The sequence below is a fragment of the Monopterus albus genome, unplaced genomic scaffold (genome assembly GCF_001952655.1).
Source record: "Monopterus albus unplaced genomic scaffold, M_albus_1.0 scaffold48.1, whole genome shotgun sequence".
NCBI lineage: Eukaryota > Metazoa > Chordata > Actinopteri > Synbranchiformes > Synbranchidae > Monopterus > Monopterus albus.
This window is the reverse complement of record NW_018127928.1, coordinates 546,905-573,318: the sequence shown is the minus strand read 5'-3', so window position 1 is coordinate 573,318 and position 26,414 is coordinate 546,905. Positions and strand designations below refer to the sequence as shown.

The following is a 26,414-nucleotide window of genomic DNA, read 5'->3' as shown; positions in this document are numbered from 1 at the left end:
AAGTTACTGACTTTTACCTCAGAATTATCTCATTAAAACTCTTTTAATAATATTAAATCTGATGCCAGTCACCGGAGCTCATTATAGTTTCCAGTATAATTCTCCCAGTTTGTAATGTAATGTTAATGTACAGCCTGATTGTAATGTTTCATTGTGAGCAGAGAAATGACATGAAAAACCTTTCATGTGTCCATCTTGCACATATTTTGTTTGTGTCTTTCCAGACAGCAGCCTGTGCTTCACCAGTGGCGGTCAGCGTTCCTTCATTTATTCTAGATGGAAGAACAGTCACAACAGTCACCCATCATTACTACTCAGCCTGTCTGCCTTCCTGTCGCTCTGCCTCTGTGGTTTGTGGGTGTGTGTGTGTTTGCATGTGTGAACAGCACCGACGCTCGTCTGTCCCACATCATCCCAAGTATTCCTGACAGCTCCCATGAGTGTGTGTGATGGTGTGTGTTGCAGTTAAGGCTCCAATAAAAACAAACCAGCTTTTATTACCTGTAGCAGGAAATACTGATGTTCTCCATGCTTGTATGGTCTCAAAGTACCATGTGGAGACGGATATGTACTTTTGATTCACTTACACAGTGAACAGTTTATGCCAAAAGGAGGTGGTGGACACTGGCAACCAAAAGCAGAGGAAAGAATTGTTTTACACAGTAGACTGTGTTTGGAGTAACGCAGCCAAAGTTGTACTAAATTGACTTTCTTGTTATTCTTTTTCTCCATTGGTCATTTTTGTGTAGTGTTTTTGTGTTGGTTTTTCTTTCAATGATTTTAGGTAGAAGAAGTGTTTAGTTCCTTCATGTATGTCATGTGTCCCACCAATCAGGTTTAACTAATGAATCTGCAAACTATTTTACTGATGAATTCATTAATAACTTGGTCAATGAAATGTCACAAAAAAGTTCAAAAATGTGAAAAATCTCCACCATCTTGTCTTGTTTTGTTCAACCAAAACCCAAAGATATTTGATTTATTATGTTATGACAATGAAAATGAACTTTGCTGCTTGAAATAGTAGTTGTCAAAATAGCTGCTGATTTATTTTCTGTCCATTGTTGCAGCTCCAGTCTTCATATGATCTATTTTCTAAGTTCAACTAAGAGATTCTTCTTTGTTCTGACATATCACTTCAAACAGCAGAAAACGTGGGCCTGTGAGAAGAGGAGCGTAGAGCTTGTTGTTGTCTTTGCACTGTAGAAAAGCTGCCCCACAGTGGTGTGTACTGTAATTATTCAGAGACTGCCAGAAATGGTTTAAGACATGTAAAAATGCTGTGCTGTGGATAATATGTTGTGCCAGATGTGCCTTTTACACAAAAAGGTTCAATGAAAACATTCTCAAAATTACATCTATTTCTTCTCCGTCCTTGGAAATTCTGGTATTATGTTATATAGTATTCTAAGTTTAAACTGCTGAATACTAGATGTTTCCAACTTCTTGAGAAGTCCAATGTTGGAGTGAGGCTTCAAGTTTCTTCATCACACGTTAGACCAAGACTGACTCCAAACTAGCTGGAAAATATCAACACTAGGAATTTGTTAGATGTATTATTTTATTATTTAAAAAAAGCTGTAAATCATATAGATTCCCATAATGTGGCCTTTTGTGAAAGTTGATAACGTTGACGTTAGAGGACTGTGAGTTCGTCTGACCCTGTTCAGCACGCAGATGTTTAAGCTTCTTCTTATTTTTGCTGAGGCTTTAAAAAGGTTTGGATTATTGTAGGATCAGTCATCTTGCTTTTATATCACTCAGGAGTATTAAATAAATCCAGATGAAACTGAAAAACTCTTTTATTATCAGACCTGCTTACACCTGGTGCTCATGATCATAGTTAATAATAGTTTAAACTTGTATTTATATCGTAGCTCACATCCCAAACTTTGGGCAAATGTTTGTCATGCAATAAGCTGTGCAAGGTGTGTCAGGGTGTTGTTTGTCTGTTCACACTGACGGTTGTCCTTCATCGATGAAGCTGAGCTGGGCGGTGCGCTCCTCCCACTCCACCTCTTGCAGGTCCAGGAAGGGTTTCCAAGGGCGTGATGCTGAGCTAGAGGTCTGGAGAAGGGGCCGGAGGTGAGGCTGCGAAAGGGAATGGGGATAAGACTGGGATACAAACTGGCACTCAGGATGGAACTGGAGCTGGGACTCAGACTGGGAATGGAGCAGGAGATGGGATTGACGTCCAGGTCCTGATAAATCTACCAGCAGTGGAGTGGTGGATGATGGGTGGCTTGTTGAAGAAAGAGAAAGTATGGAGGAAGATGAGCAGGGATGCGGCATAATTGTGTGCTCATGGGGAGAGCTGTTGAGTGACGGTGGGGCTGAGCAATGAGACACTGGGAGGGTGGTCTGGTGAAGAACTGGTGGACTATGGAGGATGCTGGTCCGAGAGGGGGAATACTGAAGTGGATCAAATTCTCCTTGTAGCACCTTCCTGCTCAGCTGAGGTGAAGATGGTTCAGGTACCAGAATGGACGGAGCATTCTGATGGATTGAACAATCCACAGGTGCATGTTGGGTAAGTAGGGGCGGGGCCATGGAGCAGCTGTGTGAAGAGACGCTGGGAGGAGTCACAGTGCTGGGGATCAACAGCGTGGACGGGTGGAAGAGGGGTTTGAGAAGACGAATCATTTCCTGCAGCTCCTGACTCACAGCAGTTACCTGATGGGAAAGGACGCTCATCTGGAGACGGGGGAGGGGTCAGATGGAAGAGACAAACAGGTCTATTTAAAAATTAAGTATTTTTTAAATTGTTTTTTTCTGTAGCATCATAGTGTTACCTTCCTTACCTCATATTTTAGCTTAGCAATAGTCTGCGCAGTGTCCCACTCATCATGAGGCCCTGTGGACACATGCAAGCATCCTGAATGAGAACAGATGAATTATTCATTTTCAGCTTAGATGGTGCTGATATAGTTGGCGTTTTTAGGAAAAGTGATGTGGTTCAGCCTGATAGTGTGTTTTAACCTGAGGTCGCTGACTTAGGGCTGGGTAGGACTCTGTGGGTTTCACTGGGAGAAAAATCAAACTTCTGAGCTGAACCATTTTGGTTTTCTGTCTCGATCCCATCTACAAACCTGAGGACACACATGAAGGGGAGGTCAGTGAACATCACGCAGGACTTTGATTTGTGATTATGATAATGATAACAAATTAAGTACTGTGGCATTAAAATCAGTAATAGCCAAAATTTGCATTTCCCTTTGTTTGCTGGCTCAGTGTGAGACAATGACACAAAGGTTCCACATGGTGGCAGCAGGCAACAATGACAAATGTGAGGTTAACACTGTAGGTCTAATTGTAATTAAACTGTGTGGGTTAGCACAGTGACAGTTGGAGACTGCACATATCCTGTGTTTAACACAAACTGGATGTAGTTTAATTGCCAAAGCAACAAAAAGGTTTCTCATTCATTCATAGAATCCAAGTGCAGGGTATCATGTTAAGTCTCTTCTTCTGTGGTGTTCAGTGATTTTGTCACAGGGCTGGAAAGACAAAAATAACCTCCTCATATTTTAGAGATTCTCTTCATGGATCTTCGGGACTCTAATTAAGGCACTTTGTAAAAGCTGAACCAAGACAAACTGATTCCTCCAGTCCAGCGTCTGTTGCCACTTCTCCAGGGATTCAGTACCAACTAGCCTGTGGACTGTTTGTGTAAATGAATAATTTCACAAGTCACAAGGAATGCAAGTAAAATCCCCAAGAGGACAACCTGATGAACTCCTCCAGCCAGCCTAGCCAGTAAATTATTGGCTCCTTACCGAGGGCTGAGATCTGGCTGCAGGCAGCTGAAGCTCATCACGGGGATCTGCAAGCTGGAGGGCCGAGTGCAATCGCTCACCGGTCTGAAGGGTCTCGGTGGCAGCAATGGGGAGCGCAGAGGGGAGCGCAGGGGAGAGCGCAGGCCTTTGCCCAACCTGCCAAGGGCAGCAATCCTGGGAAGAGGGGAGTGCTCCCCCTCAGACCCTGATGCTTCCTCATCCTCCCTGATGGAAGGAAGTTTCTTCATGATCCCTCCGTTGCTCTCACAGTCTGCCTGAAGAATGAAAATGATTAATGATTTGACAGCAATAGAGACACACCTGCATTACATCATCCACAATTTACTTGTATGTTTCACAGCTGTGTCACCTACATTTCAACAACTCAATTTTTAGCTATATTAAATATAAAATAAGGTATAATTTTGTCACTTTTGCATAAATCCACAACTGAAAACCTGCTTGAAATTAGAAGGAGGCATGGAGCTCCAATACAGCTTGTGCATGAATGAATGGTCAGAAATAAAAACAGCTCTGAGGCGGTGGAGCTGTGTGACCAGACAGGGGAGCTGCTGAGCTATTAGAAGCTTCACTGAGAGGGAAGACTTGCCATTCACAACTGCTGCAATGGTGCTGAAATCCATTCAGTTCACAAGCAGCGCTGCAAAGGAGCATCATTCATCCATTCACTCCCAAAGACACTCAGTCTTTTGAAGGTTTCTGTGATCTCAGATTTAAAATATAACTAATGAATGACTTTGCTACAGTAGAAGTGTCTGAGTCCTAACAATCCAAACAGATTGTACTTTTAAAATAAAGTTCCTGCAACAAGCATGTTGCTACTGTTTACTGTTTGCTAAAGGTTACTGGATAAATTCCCTGCACGTTCTCTGGACTGAATTTTAAAGCTGATTAAAACAGTGGAAGACAAATTCCATCTTCTCTCTTCTCCCCTGTCACACCACCCTTCCTCTCCTCTACCCTGTAACTGTTGTCTTCCCCATCCAGTTTTAGCTCACGTGCCCAGCTGGTATTTTTAGATCACAGAGGTTTAATTTTACCAGAGGATGGTCTGGAGGGAACAGACTGGCAGAGAAGAAACTTTCTGAGTGTGTGTGTGTGTGTGTGTGTGTGTGTGTGTGAGCAGCCTGTGCCACGCTTGATATAAAACACACCACAATAAAAGCATCAGCCAGTTATGTGCATAAAAAGAAAAGAGAAATGGGTGTGTGTTGCATGTTCATATATGGGAACTAGCATGTGCGTGTGTGTCGGTGCATGAATGCAAATAATCCCTCTTCCTTCCCCCCTGCAGCGTTCTTTCATCCTGATGTTTTCTCGTCTCCATCTGGATGTTGCTCTATATTTATCCAGCCAGGGATGACCCCACCCATCCCCCACCGATCCAACAGAGCTATTTTTAGTGGAAGATGAAGTACTGCTGTCGCTGTAGGCGTATACAGTATGCATATGTGTGTAAGGCACTGACAGCCATTTAGAGTTTAAATTGTTTAATGTTTAAATGTTTCCTCTATCCATGAGTGAATCCATTAATTATCTTGCATCGACTCTAACCATTTGTTTTAAAAAAGCTGGGCTAAGCTGTGAAATAAACGCCAGTCAGCCGAGACTGGCAGCCATAACGAAGCCAGCTTTTTTTCAGACATACAGTACATGACTTGTACGCTACAGCCCAGGTCCATCTGTAAATCCCTGGCATCCGAATGTTTAGTGCATGTCTTTATCTGCTGGCTGCATCTCAAGCAGAAGCCGTGGCTTTGTCTTCACTTCCAGTCCAGATGGTTAATCCTTTTCAAGTGCAAAGGAATCACTATGGCATTGCATGAAACATTGGGTGGAGCAGGTTACTGCACAGCTGAGAACCGGACTTGGCTTTGAACCATGAAATGTGAGATGATTCACTCATCAGTTCCAATACCTTGCAACAGCATACTGTTATTGGTTTAGGAGATAAATACCGCTACAGTACATAATGGTAACGATAATAATTTATTTACCTTGATTGGAATCTGTAGTCACTTTGAACTAATACAAAGTCCATAATGTAACATAATAGTCCAGCTTTGAGTTCAGTAATACAGGCCATGGATTAAAACTTTCACTTTATTTCTTATCAAGTAGGTTTTATGTTAGAACATTTCACTTTCTCCTTAGTTATTGTCATAAGCTACTATAACTTGTTACTCAGATTGCAAGGCTGGTTCTGAGTAACTTAATGCTTGAAATGAGAATTACCAGATTTATAAAGCTGTTTGACCAACACTGACAAGTACAAAACTGCTTAGTGTCAGATAAATGTACTTGTTTTTAGCTGCACTAGTTTTAAGAGCTCTGTGAGACTAGATATTCTTACTTGTTTCTAAAACTCTTAGCAAGTGATAATTTCCTCTTTTGACACCATATAATTTTGCTTGTTTTAAGTGAAATTTCTCCCACTGTATCATCTTCTTTCTTGTTTTTGAGAGATGAGTTTTTGCAATGAATGCAATAGGAGAAATATAGGTCTTATTTGTTTACAGCAGCTAGCAGATCATGGGTCTGCATTTACAGACAGGGACAACGCAAGTCACAAGCTAAGGTAAGATGGAGCCTAAGAACAACAGATGAATTGGTGGAGCAGCAGGAACCCTTCAATATAGACGTCAGTCTGCCTATGACTCTGGCCGTTATCTGTCCATCCATTCATTATCTATACACCTTATCCTAATAAGGGTCATGGGGAGGCTGGAGCCAATCCCTGCTATCATTGGGCGAGAGGCAGGGTACACCCTGGACAGGTCACCAGTCTATCAAAGGGCTGACAGGAATACAAACAACTACACTCACTCCTACAGGCAATTTAGATTCTCCAATCAACCCAAGCTGTATGTCTTTGGACTGTGGGAGGAAGTTGGAGTACCTGGAAAGAACCCACACAGGCACATGGAGAACATGCAAACTCTGTAGTGAGAGGCCCCGGGTTGGCCGGGGCGTGAACCCAGAACCTTCTTGCTGTGAGGAGACAGTGCTATTCACTGCTCCGCCATGCTGCCCCGTCCCTTGTCTAAGGACTAAAAATGAGAGATTTCTTTGGGGAGTGTTTGTGTTTGTTTGCCCCTAATGATAATTAAGGAAGATTTTTGAAATATTCAGTCTTAATCAACTCATCATTTTTTTTACTTACTTTGCATTAGAAATTACATTCAAAGCCTCTTGACACCAGTCACATCATCTTGTACCTCAGTGTTGTGTCCTTCCCGGAGGTTGTATGTTAGATCATGCTGGATCTCAGTGAGAAACTTCTGCGCATAGTCAGGATAGAGGCCGAGCACTTCGCGGAGGCCTTTGAGACTGATGTACTGCAGGTCACAGTAGGTCAGGGCCTTCACACATGCATTGGTCTTAATCACTTCCTCCTGTGTCATACAGTCAGAGCCAATCAGGTCACCCCTACCTGGAAAATGGAGGCACAGGGGAAATCAATTTTACCGGTTACATAAAGTAATAAAATGTAATGAACTGTACATGTATGGGCTGTTAATGTTGGGGTTCCTGGACAATTAAAGTAGTAGAGTGTTTACTCATCATGTTGGTGTGCACTCCACTGATCACAGTCAAACTCATAATTAATTAAAAATAACATTCCTGCACCAAGTGTACTGCATCTATAAATTGATATTTGAGCAATACTGCATGGCTGGACATGTATGGTGCATTGTATTACAGTATACTTCCTTGAAAATACCCTGAGGACTTTTTAACTGATGCCATGGAGCTTACTCTTTATGAGTGGGTCTCCATTTATTTGGTTTGTGAGCAAAGACAAACGTGCATGTGGAAAGTTGGTGGGAGTAACGTGTCAACAAACTGATGCCGTGCGCTAACAAAGCCTTTTGATGGCTACTTGCAGTGCAGTATAACCCCATAGCAATGAATACATGAATATCCAGTACAACACTTGGGTGACTGCAAACCCAGTTATCCGCTTCTAGTCTCACTTTGTGGACATGGTTCAGCCTAAAACATGGTACAACAGAGTCTGATGTGCATGGTGAGACAATTTAAGCATAGTGTTAAAGTACACTCTGTGGGATATAGATGAACTGTTACAGATTAGCACAGAAAGCCTGTATTATTCTTTTTCCTTGTGCTCTCTCTCTCTCTCTCTCTCTCTCTCTCTACCTCACTGCCGTCTCCAGAGCTGAAAATGCAAAGTGGCACTGCCAAAACAATTTGAGTGCATGTCTGTGTGTGAGAAAGAGAAAAGAGAGCAGCAGGAAGAACTGTAAAAACTCAAATGTGTGAGCAGCGTGTGTTTCAGTCATCAGGGCAAGTGTTTGGGTGCCTGTTAGAGCAGTGTGACTGTGAGTGCGCCTATGTGGCTGTGAAAAAATAACACAAAGAATATCACACAGGAGAAAGAGGAGGAGAATGTGTGTGTTTGTGCATGGGCACACACACAGCTGGTCCAACGTGCTAATGAGTTTACCCTCTTTCCTCTGGAGGCAGCAGCCACTACATTATTTACACCAGTTAGATCATTAATATGAAAAACAGTGTTGCCAGTTTGATCCCTCTGCTTTATATGGACCTGGACTGATTCCAGTGTTGTTTGAGAATCTGTTTGTGTTTCTCTATTCAGTTTCATCTGTGTTATGCAGAATGGAAGGCGTACACATGTTGCAGGACATGGCTCTAGAGAGGCTCTTACTCTGGTGGGATGACACTAACACAAGTTTGTGTTTCTAGCTGCTCACATGAAGCATTTTATTAATTTGGCATTGTATTAATGCAGTTTTATGGGCTTCCTGAGTAACAGCATTTTGGCATGGCAGTGCTAATGGATTAATTTCTGGATTTAGTCATCATATCTGCATATTTAAATGGGGGTATGTTATCAATTTCTTATTATTTTTGTTGTAAAATTTTGTGCTTTTTTGTTTGTGCCCAGTTTTAATACTATAACACAAAATGTTGACTTAAAGTTCAAGTGTGGGGGGATGGGGTTGAACTTCCTGTTGCACCATAAACCTGAGTTTATATTGTTTTATATTAACAATCTATAACATTAATTAACTATTAATTCACAGATACAAGCCTTTGAAATCTTCACTTCCTCCAACAGGCAGCTGCGGTTAGTGATAAAGCCAGTGTACATGCCTATCCAGCACCACACTGCAGACAGGCAAAGTTAGCAACTAGTGCGGCTTCCTTTAGGAGCTGGTGAAGACCAAAACAGAGCTAAAATTAGTGAATTAGTGAGTGAATATTAGATTTACTTGCCTCATGTCTACTGGGTGTGTACATGCAACTGTTTGCTAACACGCTGACCATAGCAGCTTTATAAGGTGATAATATCTCAGTGTTGTGTTTACAGCTTGTTCCACAGTCAGCAAGTGGAAAAATAAATGAATAAAATCATTCATTAATTCATGTTTGAATAATGCTGCTGATGGAAATCTACTCAGGCTTCTGGCTGCTGCCCAAATGTCCTCATCAGTCTCTGGGTCACACTCCATTTTTCACCTGATGGGGTGTGAACTGTGTGTCCACAGGGACCCTTTAATATGGGGATGATTGGAATTTGTTATCAGACTGCTCCTCCTCATTATGGTTCTCTTTATAAACCCTAACTGGCTATTAAAAGTCATCTACTAATGGTCTAATGATGTCCTAAGTGGTAAGAGCCCTTTCTCATGGTGTAATGCTGCAAAAGGTTTCACTGCAGCTTATCTGGGCCACATCTTTTCCATGAATGTATATGGTCCCTGCCACTTTTCCACATATCACGTGTTAATCTGTCTGTCACACATGCGCTTTTCTTCTCCTTCTTTTCACCTGTCATTTTGCATGTGCTCCCAGGTCGTCGGCCTGTGCTAACCTGATGATTTAAACAGCATGTACTCTACTGTCTGGAAACAGCTAATGCATATTCTTTCTTTTGTTTTCTGCAAGGCTGTGTAGCTTTTCAAAGGTGCCATTGAATCCCTCAGCCAGTCCATCAGTCAAGGTGAGATTATCATGTAAAGAGTCTCTGATGGATATATTTTTTCATCTTGGATATGAAACATGAATCTTTTGCAGGACTGCTGCTGTACTGATGGCAGGACTTTAAGAGAGGCTCCACAGTGTCCACAGCTGTGGAGCTGAAGGAAGCTTTGATGACTGGCTTCAGAAGTGAGTTCCCAGGAGTAATATCTGGCACACAACACAGTGCTGCTCTTTTTCAGAGACGCACTGAACCATGGCTCCTCCTCTGCTTCACGCTCTGCACTCGGACATGGATGCTGGTTTCCGAATCACTTTGCAGCCAGAATCTAGAGGGCTTTTAGAAAGGTAGAAAAATTACTCACTCAGTCTTTTGGCCCAACAGGAAGCTGGACTCAACCTCCCAGACTTACTGCACTGGCTTACCTGCTATGGGAGTATAGTCCGTTAATGTTCTTAGCCTTAAGGTGACAATATGCTGGAAATCAAGCTAGTGCTAGCAAGAGCAATGCAATCCACCCCTCTCTGCTCTGCTATGATCTGACCCACCTCTCCACATCAGGATATGTTCTGGAGCAAATTTCAACTAAGAGATATTAGAAAAGAGTCAGCTATGTTGCTTTAATGTGTAACACAGTAAGTCAGGCCCCAGTAAGACCTCAATGTGGAAACAGGTGCTGTCCATGGTGCTGAACCTCAGTGGTGATACGAGCTTATGTATTGTGCTATATTGTACTATACATGTCAACATAAACACGGAAGGATATATTTTTACCTTTCATTAAGACCAACTCATTTTGAGTTCTTTTACAACTAGCCCTAGTGGTTTTATTGCTTATAGTAATGCAACTCATTGCTTGTTTGAGAAATATGTCACATTTATTATGTTATGACAATAAAAATTATTCTTATATGTATTTATATTTACCCAGGATGGCCAGCACAGTGTTGTCCTTCAGTACCTCCATGGAGCCTGAGCAAACGAAGTAGATGGCTTGGAGGGCGTCTCCCTGGCGGATGAGGAACTCCCCGGGAGCACAGAAGGAGGTTTTGATGATGAGGGAGAGCGAGCGCAGACATCCCCTGCTGGCTGACTCAAAGAGTGGCAGTTGCAGCAGCTCCTTGTTCAGGTGCATGGCGATGTCAGCCCTCAGTTCATCTGGGAAGTCCTTCAGCAGCTGTGGAGGAATGAGAAGAAAACATGACCTCAGCAGTGAAACATGGGCACACAAAAAGATTTCTGTGACTGCACTAAAGTCTCTGTGTTTAGTGCTTTTTATGAGCTTCTTTCCTTTCTGTGTCATCACTTGACTGGGACTGTGTGGGAGGGAACAGGAGAAATAAAACCTTTCACCTTCCCACATAGTCACAACCAGCTGATGGTGCATGTCCAGCAAACTGTTTCTGGCTGAAGTTTATTTGAAGGTTTAAAATATCTACATTATAACAACAAATGCAACAGCTCTCATGACTAATATCTGGTGAACTGATACTGTCGTAGGTTATTACCCTAAAGCATTAGCGTCTGTTCGCCATGTTATCTCATCATTTGTAGCCATGGCAGGAGTGAGTTTGTGTGTCTATGAGGCCATTAATCCATGAAACTGAATCTCAGCTTCTCCAAAACAAAACACAAATCCTCTCAGTGATTTGGAGCTGTTACTTTAGTCTGGCTGGAGGGTGAGTCGCCTGATTTGCATTTCCAATTTCAGGAGCCAGTTGATCCCATTATAACTGACAAGGTCAATCCAAACCACAAGCTCATTTCAAAAGCTTAAGGAAAAGTCAGGCATTTTCAGAAACATACTGGTTTGCCAACTACAGTCACAGAGCCTGCTATTGGGGCGGATGTGGCTCTGGAGGTAGAGCGGGTCGCTTCCTAACCGGAGGATTAGCGGTTCGATTCCCGGCTTGTCCAGTCAACATGTAGAAGTGTCCTTGAGCAAGACACTGAACCCCCAGTTGCTCCTGGTGATGTCACCGGTGTGTGAGTGTTTGGGATTGTGAATGGCCAAGTAGTGTAAAAGCGTGTTGAGTATGCTGTAAAGCGGTATACATGTATAAGACCATTTACCATATTGGAGAATGATATCATTTAGGTGTTTGTGTCCAGACATGTGCATCCAGAAAATGTTTTAATATGCCATAAATCCTACCTCGCTGACGTCAATACCATTGTTGACAGACCATGTCGTCTGGAAACATTCCATCATGCGTTGCTCGAGAGTCTTGGGCAGCCGGTGGACCCGGATGAAGTCCTTCAGGTCCTTGGTGCGGGTGTGGTAGAGGGAGCGGCGTGAGTACATCCTCTGGATGATGGCAGTCACATTGCCAAACACCACAGCATGCATTAATGCTGTAGAGGAGAAGGACAAGGAGACAAAAGCGTCAGTAAAGCCTGTTTCAGTAAATGTCTTTTTTGCAGCAGTTCAGTTCATGTTCTGGGGGACTTTGTACCATTTATCTATTCTACATGCCCAGGGCGTAACAAGCTGTTGAAGGTAATGTTCTAAACAGCTGTAGTTACTAGATATCTGGCAGCTCTGGCCACAAGTAAGAGAAATAATCCTTTTCCAGCAGTAAAATCACTTTGCATAACTGTTAGCAATTGCTTGCCTATGGAGAGGTTGAAGGTGCTTGCATTATGTTTTATATGTTAATCAGACTCAACTATTCAACGAGACATTCTCATTATGAAATCCTAATAATAACATTATATTGTGCTTGTTTTGCTTCCACTGAAAACAAGTCGTGACCCATTTGGTGTTGTGTTGCCCACCTCCAATCAGCATGGTGCAGATGGAGAAGATCTTCTCGGAGTCTGTGTTGGCTGAAACGTTGCCGAATCCCACGCTGGTGAGGCTGCTTAGAGCAAAGTACAGTGATGTCACATAGGAGCTCCTGACAGACGGACCACCGCTCAGAGTCATCCCTGAGTTGTTCGGTGTCCTCGCTCTGGTCCTGCTGCCGTTCCACTGCCCTGAACCCCAACCGGGACCATTCAGTGAGCTGTTGCACTGGCTGTAATTGGTCAGTCCTTCTGTCATGGTGCCTTGAGGTGAATCAGAGACTCCCAACAAGGAGGTCAGTGGTGCCAGGAAGTACGGCGTTCCCAAGCGTTTGGCCAGTTCATGGAGCCAGCCTGGTAGGTGAACGGGGACAGTCCAGAAGAGTTTGTCAGTTTAATGAGAGTGCATCCATGCTTGTAAAATGGCCTTTACAAGAAGACTTCATTAGCAGCCGTAACAAGGCTAGAAGGGCACAGTAATTACTTCAGTGTTGGTGTTTATGTATTTGGGAGGAGTACACTGAAATCCAAGTTTACATTTATGCACGGTGCAAATCGTTTGTCTAGCTTTATACCATGCAACTGATTTCATCGCTTTCTTCCTGTCTCACTCCCCTCTGCCGATTTAAATCACTTGAGCAGAATAACAATCACCGCCACAGGCAGCTGACAGTATTGTTGTTGTTTGGCACCAGTGAGCACAGTAGGAAGGGAGACTGATCACCATAATTAGAAGTGTTTTCTCAGTAAAAGGACACACACACCTCACGCTGAGTGTACTAGCATGTTTTCATGCTTTGTCTAGATCAGTTAAAATGACACAGAAGAGCCAAAGTGTTCCTTAGAACTGAGAAGAACAGCAGAGTCAGGTGGTCACTTGTTAATTAAAAAATATTGATTAAGTGTTATAACAAGCTATTCTTAGCCAGTTTATTTAATGGATTTGAACCATACTGCCTCAGGGAGTTTCACATGTGATTTGGGTGATGAATGAAACCATGTAAATCCTCACATTGAGCTACACAAGATCCACAGAAACAAACCTATATCCCAGGAGGTGGGACTGTTACTTTCGATCTCACTACGTCCAATGAAGTACCAGACGCAGGCCATCCAGTGGGCCAGCAGGGCGAACGTGGACATCAGCAAGGTGAGGACCACAGCGCTGTACTGGGAGTAACGATCCAGCTTCTGGAGGAGACGCAAGAGGCGCAGGAGGCGCACCGTCTTCAGCAGGTGCACCCCGAAGTTCTGGGAGAGAGGAGTCATGGATTTGAAAGTATAAACATAGAAATGTTCTAAAAGTGGAGCTTATTTGGATGGGTTTAGTCCCTCCTAGGTACAGTAGACGTTTACCTCTGATATACAGTATATGAGAACCCAGTTTCAAGTTTATGTTAAAGGTTTCCCATCTGGAGCCAAGAAATGTTTGAAATTCGAAAGTCCCCATGCACACTGAGAACTCTGATCAGTAATCCTGACCATGGGCTATGACACTGGAGGAAGACAATCTTCACAGAGCATCTAAACCCTGGTTTAATCATCAGTCGCTAAATAATAGCACCTCCCTCAAACAGCACTTAATTCTCTGGATATGGATCCATTCAGCACACGTGTATTGATTCCCTACAAGCCCAGAGAGACACTATTCTGCTATCTACTAAACCAGTTACACCAGTAGCTCTACATGGAGGCACATAAAGAAAACCATAAGAACACATGGCAATGTAAAAGGAACATTTTCCTGGTTCTTTGGCTTCTCAGCAGCTCTGGCTCGGCATCATCTGGCTAATGTACTTGCCTCCACCTGTAATTTGTCGTCACAGTCTCTCGTTAATCAGCTTAATTATACATTTAGCTAATAATGAGTTTCTTGTTGAAACTCAGCCTCAGCTTTCCTCCATCAAAGCCACTACATCAAACACAGAGCAGAGGAAGAGCAGAAACAGAATATGGGGCAAAATGTTCTGCAGTAATGTACAGTTTTCTTCTTTTAAATGTAAACACAACTTTTGTTACACTTTGTTTCCTTTGCTGTGTATTTGTACCATTTACAAGTGCACATGTGTGTCTGTGTGGTGTTGCCTCAGAATTCACTGCACATTTGCACGCTCTCTCATGGTTTTATCAATCAGTACACAAGCCGAACAGCAGGAGAGTGCTTCTGGTGAAAGATTGTCATTTATTATCAGGGGCTGGGCCCATACCTGTACCTCACACAGACACACAAACTCACCTACAGACACACAAATGACAGACAAAAGTGCAAGCACAGTCAAACCTGTACAATTTAAGCGGTTTCAAAATGTGCATATAGCAAACTAAAAACTACGTTGTATAGCTATATATGTATGTGTGAACACTTGTACAATTTAAGCGGTTTCAAAATGTGTATATAGCAAACTAAAAACTACGCTGTATAGCTATGTATGTATGTGTGAACACCGTGTGTGTGTGAGACTCACCACACTGATATTGAAGGCGTACAGCAGGTCAAAGGGCAAGGCGGCGATCAGATCCACAAACAGCCAGGACGTGACGTAGTGTATGCAGATGGAGCGCGCGTCATACACTACCTGTCCAGATGTGCTCACGTAGGTAGTTCGAAAGTTCAGCACAATATCTGACACACAACACAGCACATCCACCATCCTGGGTGTTTACTTTTGCAGTAGTACAAAACTATGTACATGGTTTACTTTTAGGCACAGTCCCACATTTTAAAGGAATATTTGTGTTCAGGCCGAGAGTTAGATGAGTAGACTGATGCCATTTACATACTGAACAACCAGCTGCCAGTTAGCTTATCTTAAAGAAACAGGAGGAAACAGCCTCGCTCAGGCCAAAGGCACAAAATCAGCCTTCCAGCACCTGCAAATCTCAAATAACATCATACTTGTTCAATCCAAATAAAATATGAAGTAAAAACAAGTTTTTTTCTTTACTTTTTCTGACCAACCTAACACTATAGACATATGATTGCAGATTGAAGCTACCTTACAGGAAAATGCTCATATTTCACTGGCTCTGTTTGCTGTGAGGCTGTTTCTGGCAGGGGACTGAATGCTTCTGTAATAGTGAGTATTATGTTAGGCTAAACTGCAGACACACCAAAACTGGGACAGTAATATCCATGCTGTAAAAATATTTCTTTTAACAAGCCTTTCTTGGGTGTGATTAAGTAGAGTTGATTGCCAGAAGGGAGACAGCGGGGTTAGAATAGGAAAAAGTTGGGAGGAGTTGGAGGGAATACAGTCTACATAAATGGGCCAATTAAGACAGAAGGAGTGACACAGGAGCTAGGAGACACGGCTTAAAGAGACAAATGAATGAAAGAAAGGAGATAAAACTAAGAATGAAGTCTGTAACTGAAAGACTGGAATCAGTTTTAATGGCAAAGCTCCATCTGATGCCAAAGCATAAAACACTTTAAAATAACAACAAAGTTTTTTTGACAAGTACGTCAACACAGCCTTACCAATGATAAAGAGGATCTCCACCAAGATATCGCTGACACTCGGAGGGTTTCGTGCTGCAGAGCCACCATCCTCTCGTACCTCCACCGTTGTGAAGCACACGTTATAGGGAACAGTAATGGCGACGTAGAACGTGGCCAACAAGATCAGCCAGTCCCAGACGGCCTTGAATGCACCGTAGTGAAGGAGGATGAAACGAGACTTCTGGATGTCCGCCACCTTGTACTCTGGGACCGGGTTAGCATTGGCTCCCAGAACATTCTGGGAATGATTTATGAAAACACACATAGACATTAAAAATGAAGGATTTTATATCTGTCTAATTAGTAATGGGGAGCTCTGACCTTGAAAGGATCTCCAGTACTCAGCATAAATATTTCATCATCAGTACTAGTGGTGTGGTTTCACTGGAAACTTGTGTTGCATGGTGTGAGTGTTGCTTTATTTCAGAGGCAAATTGGTCAACGTTAAAAGAAAATTCAACTAATTTAGCAGCTTCACCTCACAATTTGTTGCCTTGTCAGTCTATAGGCCTAGAGTACTTCGTCTCACACAAACCAAAATAACAGTATACAAAGTATACAGTGGATATTGAAGACAAATACAATGTGTCCTTGAGCTGATGCAGGAGAGTGAAACCTTCTGACCATCAGCCAGGCTCTCACTGAAAGTGAATGACTAGTAAGAGCTTTTATGCTAATTTCTCCCCTCTAAGGTCCTGAGTCACTGAGATTGAACTGCAAGGGCAGATTTGCACAATTTGTATCATTTCGTTTACTGGAATTTACAAGTTTTCCTCTTACTGACTCAGAAATGAATGCAAATAACAAGGAGCAAATGAGGCCCTTGAAAAGAGTACTGGACTACCAAATTGCCCTTTTATGAGAAAATGCACGCTCTGCTGACACCATGTAATCCTCCCCTTCAGAAACTAATTTAATGCAAAACTAAAAGTGCAAGCTTTGTTGGTGTATCCTTGAGGCTGCAATATTTATTATAACCGTGTAATCCCCCAGTGTTGGACACAATAAACTAATGGTAATCTGGCAGTCAAAAGGTTCATTATTGGGCATGAATACATTTCATGATTGTTGATTCAGTCCTGATTCTTCTCTGTACAACTATGGAGTAAGGACTGAGAGTCAAAGTCAAACCTGAAATAAAAACAGTACCATGCTTTAAAAAGCAGTAGGTCAAACCCTAATGAGGACAGAAAGTGCCAAATGTGTCTCACGGTGTTGATCTTGAGCTTGCTCTTTGTTTTGTCTGGTTTCTGTAGGTGCCCAGACAGCTGGTAAAGAACAGCCCTGCTACGGCGCCGCGCCATGTTAAAGCCCGGAGGGCAGCTGATCTGATGGATCTCCAGGCCTGTTTCATCATCTGGAAGGACAGACCACAGAAGTGACATGCTAAGAAAAGTACAGGAACTTACTTCTGCTCCCAAACGCCCAGTATAATATCACCAGTCATGCCCCACCAGCACCTTTTCATGCTTTCTCTCACCAGTGTCAGATTCATTGCCATGGTCTAGGTCCTTATTTTCAGTGATGTCCTTGTGTGAGACCAGGAACAGGACCACGTCACTCTTCTCATTCTTTATGGGCACAATATCCAGCAGACACCAGAACTTAGAGCCTGTTCAAAGAAAAGAGAACTACTGTCTACAAAGAGGAATTAGCCTGAAATCCACAAACATTTCAGGCTTCCCTAAACGATTATGATACAGGATTTCTGACCACTCTTACCACTCTTCTTATACAGAATGATCTCAGTCTTAAACTCTTCACGTTCATCCAGCGCTTTCTGCATCTGCGAGGTGAGACGATCGCTGGTCTCGCTGCCATACAGGAAGTGACACATGCAGCTCTTCTGCATCAGCTCACCGCGGGCAAAGCCGGTCAGTTCACAGAAACCATCAGAGCTGTAGACTATGGGGTAGAGGGACTGGACCTGTGCATTCCCCAGGACAAAGTTACTGTCTGGGGGAGGAAAGATGGGCCAAGACGCAGGAAAGGAAAACACATGGATTAGGCGTGGGTCAGACAGATGGTGAGCACAAGTATCCATCACATGTATCAAAGTGGGAGCTCAAAAGATGCTTGTTGGTGTCTCAGAGGAAACATGAACATCTGTTTTGAATGCTACTACAGCTACTAGTAATAATAATAATAATAATAATAATAAACTTTATTTATAAAGCACTTTACAACTCCGAAGAGCACAAAGTGCTGCACAGTGAAACATATATATCAACTAACAAATACAAAAACAATCAATACCAAATACAGGTTAGAAAATCATAGCAATAAAAGTTTCATCACAATAAAATAATATAGAAACACAAATTAACCATGTCCTTTTAGGGCAGATAAAACAGATTAAACACCAAAAGCCTGTTTAAAAAGGTGAGTTTTTAAAGTAGACTTAAAAACCGCTAGCTCAGTTATAGACCGGATCTCAGCCGGTAATGATTTCCAGAGTCTAGAACTGTAGACAGCAAACGAGCGGTCGCCCCATTTTTTAGATCAGGCCCGTGGAACAACCAAGGACAACTGCTCAGCGGCGCGCAGGGTTCGGCGCGGGGTGTATATTGATAACAGCTCCGATAGGTATGGTGGGGCGAGGCCATATATGGCCTTAAAGACAAATAACAACATCTTAAAATCAACTCTCCATTTTACTGGCAACCACTGTAGTGAAAAAAAGAACTGGAGTAATGTGGGCATACCTGGGAGTGTTCGACAACAACCGAGCAGCCATGTTTTGTACCAGCTGAAGTTTACGCAGCACAGCTTGGGACACACCAACATAAAGGGCATTGCAATAGTCCAAACGTGAAGTAATAAAAGTGTGGACTGCTTTTTCTAAGTCTCCACATGACAAGAAGGGCTTCACCTTCGTTAAAAGTCGGAGGTGTAAAAAACTGGTCTTGACCACGGCCCTAATCTGGTTATCGAAAGTAAAGTCATTGTCAAATATTACTCCAAGATTTCTCACCATGTCTGTAAGTGAGGGGGCAGAGGCACCTAAACTGGATAGCACTGCGGCTGGATCAAGGCTAATAAAAAAATATTCAGTCTTATTCTCATTTAAGTGCAAAAAATTTGGGGCAATATCCCGAATACAGTTGTGCAAAGGAGTAAGTGCGTTCGTGTCGGATAATACCAATGGCATATAGATCTACTAGTACGACTTTACTATTTGGAATTATAACATTCTCCTGAAAAGACATTAAGATGCACTAATAAATGATACTCTTTTTAATACAGATGCAAACTAAGCATTTTTATAGCATCCCGTCTCTGCCAATGAAACTAAATGCTCTTGTTCTGACCATAGGCGGAGCCAAGAAGATGGCGGCGGTGGCACCGTCCACCCCAAGTATCTGATTGGCCACCCCTGGTGCCGCCCCTGCCAGTGATGCTTGTCAGCATTAATGAATGAAAAACAGTGACAAATTGTTGCCTTAAATACAAGTAACATTTTACTGGTGCTTTATAATTAATATTGGTCAAACTATTTTTTTTATCATGCATGCAGCACGATATTTGTATTCAGTTCTCTGGTTGTGTCTTAGAGTTTTTGGCATGATTCGCCTCAGTTGGGGGAACAATTTTGCAATTTTGTCCCCAGCCAGGAATAAATAAGGAGCAAAAAATACACTATTTGATTTTTAATAATGTATGTTAATTTTTTCATAGGATTAGGGGGTTAATTTACTTTTAACATGCATTTCAAATGTGCCACCCCTCTGTGGGTCTGTGCCCCAGCCTGGCCACCCTGTCCAAAAATTTCAAGTTCTACATTTTTGACAACAGACTTTATTGTGCTAACATGTCACAACGACACCTGCCATATGACTTATACAGAGACTCACTCTATTCCGGGGAGGTGTAGATGTTAAACACTAACAAAATACTTATTCGTGATAAAGACAAAGCAACATATCGTGACCTGTGCCTTTATAGGCTGCAACCAGTTCTGTTACACATTCATGCTACATGCTTTACTCAACCACAGGGCCATCACCTACAAGTTCATGCTAATTCAAAGAAAACATAATTAAAATTTTATGCACAGTGTTCGCTTCTGCAGTCTCAAAGGCTAATTCTGCTCACTGTGAAGAGCTCTCCTCAGGGAGAGTTTAACACCCTGGCCGCTTTTCAGTGAACTCCACATCTTCTCTTTTTCCCTGTGTCTCGCTATTGTTCTCTTCAAATAATAATCTTGCTTTTTCTTTGTTCAAGCCCCATGCCTTCCCCTCCTCTCCATACCTTTATGCCTTCTACTATATTTTCATCAGCAGCAGCTTTTCTGTCAGACATTGTATAGAATTGGGTTATATAAATAAATCTGACTTCACTCAGACATCCCAGTTTTAGATTATGAAAGCAATCTGTTCATGTTCCTGCCTCAAGCAAAAGATAACATTAACCATAAGATATTTTTTTTGAGAATAGAAACAAATAAACACACATATTATATGTTGATGTGGGGATCTGGGATATTTCTTATCATAGTAATGTTTATCCAGTCATACATGCTTATGTTATTTGTCATTGTGTTATAGCTGTAGGCTCCTCAGAGTAGAACATTGCTGCATCTTCTTAATCAGATTTAAAGCTAGCATGTATAGAATTTGATTTGCTCTTTCAGCCACTGTGTTTAGATTTTTAGGCTGAAACAAAGTACAAAATGTTTCCAATTCAACACACATCACCAAAAAACAGTAAGCTATCATGTTAGCAGAGTGGAAACAGGAGTGTTTATATAACCTTTCTCTGAGTATATGTAAGCACATTGCCAAACTATGATATAAACAGCAGCTCGGACAAAAGGTTTGACAGCCTGAGTTATGAGGACAATCTTGAATAATTCATTATGAAACTGAGTTAGAAAGAACAGACCCTGACATTCATTCCACTGACATCATTAAAGTCCATACATAAATGAATCTGGAAGACCCGAGCACTCACTTTGACAAATGTGAACAATACAGGACGCGAGAGCCGGCGAGCATTGATTGAATGAGAATGATAGAATAGGAGAGAGCGATAGGGAAAGTGAGACTGCATAAAGATGAACTCTCGACACTGAAATTTAATAATTCATGCATTAATAAAGCACGTCCAGTGTAAATGTTCTTGCAAAACCCCATCAAAGTCCCACTCAGACACTTTGAGTGCAGGAGGCTCATGGGAAGTTTCCTCTGAAGCAGTTATGAATCATGACAATAAAGTTCACAAAGCCCTGCAACAGATGGTGTGTTTAAAGTGATATACTGGTCATTATGAATACACATTAACACAAACCTATTACATTTATACATCTGATAATATTTCTCTGAGGCGAAGATAATCTCATTGGTCCAGGAAAACCTCAGTGGGCGGAGCTTAGCAGACATGCTTGTTAATCAGCAGCAGCAAAGATCAATATATGCGTTGCATGTTGCAGTGTTGGAAAATAGGTTCATTCATTTTCAGTGTTAGATAATAAGATTGGCTTCAAATTACCACAAACAAAAATAAGATAAGTAAATTGCATTCAAAAAGTATTTTCACTGCTTTATCCATCATGTTTCAGGGACAGTTTATGTTCCTGACTGAGGTCATATGGACTCCAAATGGCACTGTCACTGCAGAGGGATTCAGTAGAATCTGTAGTTTGCTTGTAGCTAATGACACCCATAAAAACAGGTTCCTATATGGCCACAATGTCAGAATATGTTTTCAGCAGTTGTTTTCTGCTGCGTAACTTCTCATCCAAATTTCCAGCACACCACTGTGGGACCACTTGAGACACCACAACTGTTGTGGGTGGCCGTGTTTCTCATATAAAGCCAGCTGGATGAGTAGTGACAACAGCAGCGATGTCAGCTTCTTGCTGTCAGCTTCACCAGGTGTGTTAAATGAATGTAGCATCTGATCACTGAAGCAGCTGTGTGAGCCGACGCGGGTGGAAGGCTGTCCACAGTTTTAATCTTAAGGATGATGCAGCTGGCGAGGTTGAACAGTGTGACTGAATATAATAGGATTTGATGAATCACTTCTTCCAGAGAAAATGGGCTTGTAATTTTGAAATAATGAATTGGCAGAAAGGAAAAATATACTAATATTTCAGAGTAGTGAGTCAGATTTGCATAAAGGCATGGGCAGTGCATTAATGTGAGACTAAAATAGAAGCTTAAACTGGAGCTATCAGAGAGCCAGCATGGTCACTCATATGTGATTGCTGAAGATATGATTTTAACACCATGGGCATTCATGTGCTGCTCCACTCTTCTGTGAAATTTCTCCACAAATTTTTGGGGCCTGGTTGCAGGGGTTTGCTCCCATTGAACCATGAACAGTGTAACCTGACCTGCAAAGCCCCAGCCACATGATTGTATTGGATGTGGCTGAGGATCGGGGCTTTGCAGGTCAGGCATCTTCTTCTTGAAGCACCCTACTGTCTAAATTATCACTGTATGTATAGTTTTATGACACCTGGATGCTGTCTTGTACTACACTAAGGTTACAGTGTTCACTGTACATATATAGCAGAATGGTCAGCCCCATACTTAGGTGAGCGGTTTCCCCCAAAGACATGATTACAGAGAAAAACCTCCTGTGCTACTTTACATCATATTCCTTCTACTTTGATCCTATCTCCCCATGTTGCATTCATTTTCTGCACATTCTCCAGACACTAGGCCTGTCACATCCATGCTACAATCTAGGTGTAAAAAGATGTGAGCTGAACCGTTTTTTCAGCCCCTGAGCGGCTCAGGGAACCCCAGTAAACCTTGTCACTAATAATGACAGCAACAGCCCACCACAATGCATTCTCCACAGTGCAAGACAAACACACACACATATGTCACATGCTTGGTTGAGCATTTTTTATAGTATTGGCTTAGATTCATACCCTAAACTGGGCCAGAACTGATACATGCAAAATGGAGGCAACAAAAACCGCATATGAAAAAGTTCCTCTGGGGGTTGGAAGACAGATTTGTCAGATTACAGTAACATTACATTAACAATATCTAGAACACTTTATAAAATGAATATTGCAGTTATTCACATACTAAAATACAAATAAAAAGAGTTTCTACTGTTCTGCAGCTGTAAAGCTCAATGTACTGACAAACTTTTTGGTACAGCTGTCACTGAATCAGACACAATGGGAGATTAAAGTGAAAAATTGATCAATTATTTGTGAATTTCTTCTCAGCACCATTATGCTCATGTCAAAACTGTATGGAAATAACTGCAGAATTTCTTTTATAGCCTTTTAAAGACCTGCCAGCACTAATTGCAGCTGTTCTACACCTTTTCTTCAGTGACTGAAAAATAAAAACATTTAACAAAGAAGTCTGTAACTGTCAGGACCCTTCTAAGGAAATCTAATTTCCTCTGGTGCCGACCTTCAGTAACCCAGCCCTGAATGAAGACACAAACCAGGTTTTAGTAAAAAAAAAAAAAAAAATAGAGAAATTCTCTGGAGAAATTCCCGTTCTCGTGCTGCATTAATGTTGTATGAACAAGATGGAAGATCCCAGCCTCTGACCTGAAAATACTGTTCTGCTCAGCTGGTTTTTAGTACTTCAGAAATCACTATCAGTCACAAAGGACATGCCCTATATTCTGTCAACAAATTTAGGGAATGAGAGATAAAAGCAGCAAAGTGTTTGGCGCTCATAAAGGTTTCACCTAGATGTTTCACCTGCACTGTTTTCCTAGTACTGCTTTAACACATTAGTGTAATGATTTAATATGGCATCGCTAATCTTTCCTTGTCATTTTTCTAGGTGTGTTTTAGATTGGTTTTCTACCTCTCACCACTCTCTTGGCAGCACCCTGCAGACAAGACAAGGAACAAGAGTCTAATCACAAATAAGTAGCTCAACATGAGCATCATTCCAGAGTTCAGTGTCTCACGGGTGGTTGTCCAGGTGTGAGGAACAGCTCCTCACCAGATGTCATTATTCATGTTTTGGACCCAGAAAAAGCTGCATTTATTCACTGTAGTTGGTTCAGATTATATTATATATACTCACCATATACATATTCAAGTAAAAAAGGAGCAGAACCCACTTAGGTGGACTTGGTAAACATGGTGAGGGGGGAAAGGGAACTCCCAGCTGAGCACCACTCACTAATGTCTGAAAATCTTTATCTCCGGGTCAGGTTTAAAGCCTCTGCTGCTGAGGTGGCTGCTCTGAGATGTAACTGGAGGAGCATCAGTTCCTGTTGTGTTCGGTGATAATTCACTGAAGCTGAAAGAAGAGGCCACCTGGGCTTGGTCTGCCCGGGGAACTCCTGAATCAGCAGACGGGTAAAAGGACTGCAACGTCTGTATTCAGTGAAGCGAATGGAGGAGGCAGAAAAGAAGGTTGTGGATGTCATGAAAACAGGTTTTCATTTGGCCTCAAAAGACATTCTTTCACGCTATCAAACCACTCAGGATGTAGAACTGGGATTAATGAAAGCGACACTTAAAAGAACTCTTGAACTTCACTGTGTAGCCGGAGGAGCAGGTGGATAGCTGCTCAAGTCATAATGAAGTGGGTAAAATCTCTGCTCAACCAAAATAGCGTCCTCCGTCTAATGGACCTGTATAGTGGGATATAACGATCTGCAGAAGAAATGCCACTGCAGTGTATACAAATGAAAGTCATCTCCTGTATTTACTGTTTCAGAAAGCAGATAGATGCCACCCCGATTCCTTATATAGTACTTCAGCCACACATTCTGTTGCTGCCTGTTAGTTTGCACCCTCTTATGTAACACTGCTAAACTATAATAACAGCAGTTGCATAGTGGCTGACAGTGATTTCTCTATGGCTTCTAATACCCAGACTGATGTGCAGGGTTCTACAATGAATCCTGTGTGAAAACAGGTGAAAAATACTTACAGGTTGGGCAACGCCTGCTGTGTCTGACTCAGTTCATCCATTTCTGAGACCTGTGTAGCTGTAAAAGCTGAATGACAGAGCTTTTTGAAGGTCATGTATCACCTTTTCTTTATGAATAGGTCCATGTTGTTGTTGTAACCACACTATCACAAGACATGATGTAAGAGCCTTATAGTGGCTTTATCACTTGATCTAAATTCAGGGCCTTCATTACCACGTTTTGTGCTCATATTGTGTGGTTTCCTGTGTCTAATCACAGTACAACTCGGCAAATCAAGGTGCAAACTGTGCACATTGCACAGAAAGGGAGAGAGATGGGGTGTTAACAGGGAAACAGCAGCACACTTTTTGTTCTAGCAGAGCAAAGTAACTTGTTGAACCTGCAACCTTTAAGATTTTTGCAAGCTTCAAATCAGTGACTTTTGAATGGTAATTAATACACTGACTCATTGCAATAATTATCAGTAGAATAAGGGAATCAGTAGATTACTGCTGAATTTATTGTCACCATAGATACAGTAAGGAAACAACACATTTGCATTGGAAAATAAATTTGATACCTACATTTTTGCTAAACAATAATACACATTTGTATTTAATGTTAAAGTGTGGCCTGGTTTTGGACAGTTTGTTGACTACAAATAGGCAAAACACTTTGGACTTGTTGACTCCACACGTCTGCATTTTTGTGAAAATACTGAAAAAGTATGTAACGTTGAATCAAGCTCTGTAACTGACCAGTTTCTCTGTACTTGGTGCTCAGGTAGGACTCCATGAATTCTTAATATGTTAAACATTGACCAGTGCTTTCATTCATCACAATTCATTCATCGGTCAACAATCAATACGATTTTGGCCTGTTTGTCTCTTCACATGCCCTCAGTCCTCATTAAGCACCTCGCAGGCATTTGAAGAGGACCGTGTTTCGGAGTTTAAATGTTGTTCTAAACGGACCTGAATGAGTGAACGACCCAGTGTTGACAAAATAAACTGATTTAAACATCTATTGCGCATCACAAAATTGAGAGATCATGAACACTTCGCAGACAAGTGTTGTACTCACGGGTCCCATCGAAACGAGTGGCGATGGTATCCAAGAAGGTGTTTTGGGGCGCGATAAGACCCCGCATTACCGGCATCCGAGAGCGGGTCGAACCGCGTCTCTCCCGGCGCTCCGAGGCATGGCTCTCCCCGGCAGTGGACACGAAGCCCGGCAGGAACCTGGACGAGGTCCCCGGCGCTCCTCCTCCTAACCCCTGGAGGAGGGCGCCGAGCCGAGACACCCGGGACTCCACGGTCCAAAACTGACCACCGACCACCGAACAGGTGATCCCAGCTAGGAGGAGCAGAGAGGAGCCGTTGGAGGCTGGAGGGGAGAGGACGGAGGGATGGAGGGGACCACGGCGAGGATGGTCACATTTACGCACGGGTGTGCTGCGATGCAATCCCTCTCTCCTCCTCCCCTATCGCCCCTCTTTCTCTCTCCG

General features: G+C 42.3%; 1 protein-coding gene across 4 annotated transcripts; it reads right to left on the bottom strand.

Moving 5' to 3' along the window:
- Positions 1–1,612: 1,612 nt before the first annotated feature.
- On the bottom strand, positions 1,613–26,402 carry LOC109960552 (potassium voltage-gated channel subfamily H member 8-like). 4 transcript variants are annotated; one of them, XM_020600731.1, is made up of 15 exons: positions 25,991–26,402; positions 17,774–18,007; positions 17,532–17,663; positions 17,263–17,408; positions 16,031–16,289; positions 15,018–15,175; positions 13,596–13,803; positions 12,544–12,906; positions 11,921–12,120; positions 10,693–10,942; positions 7,016–7,230; positions 3,777–4,051; positions 2,980–3,089; positions 2,802–2,875; positions 1,613–2,694 (listed from the first exon to the last, which is right to left on the bottom strand). In XM_020600731.1, the coding sequence occupies exons 1-15, from the start codon at positions 26,064–26,066 to the stop codon at positions 1,954–1,956; spliced, it is 3,441 nt and encodes a 1,146-aa protein (XP_020456387.1). In that variant the 5' UTR covers positions 26,067–26,402; the 3' UTR covers positions 1,613–1,953. The 4 variants fall into 4 exon arrangements, with proteins under 4 accessions (XP_020456387.1, XP_020456386.1, XP_020456388.1 ...); XM_020600730.1 differs by lacking the exon at positions 25,991–26,402 and adding an exon at positions 18,757–19,354; XM_020600732.1 differs by lacking the exon at positions 25,991–26,402 and adding an exon at positions 18,757–19,354 and having other exon boundaries at positions 2,802–2,854.
- Positions 26,403–26,414: the final 12 nt, after the last annotated feature.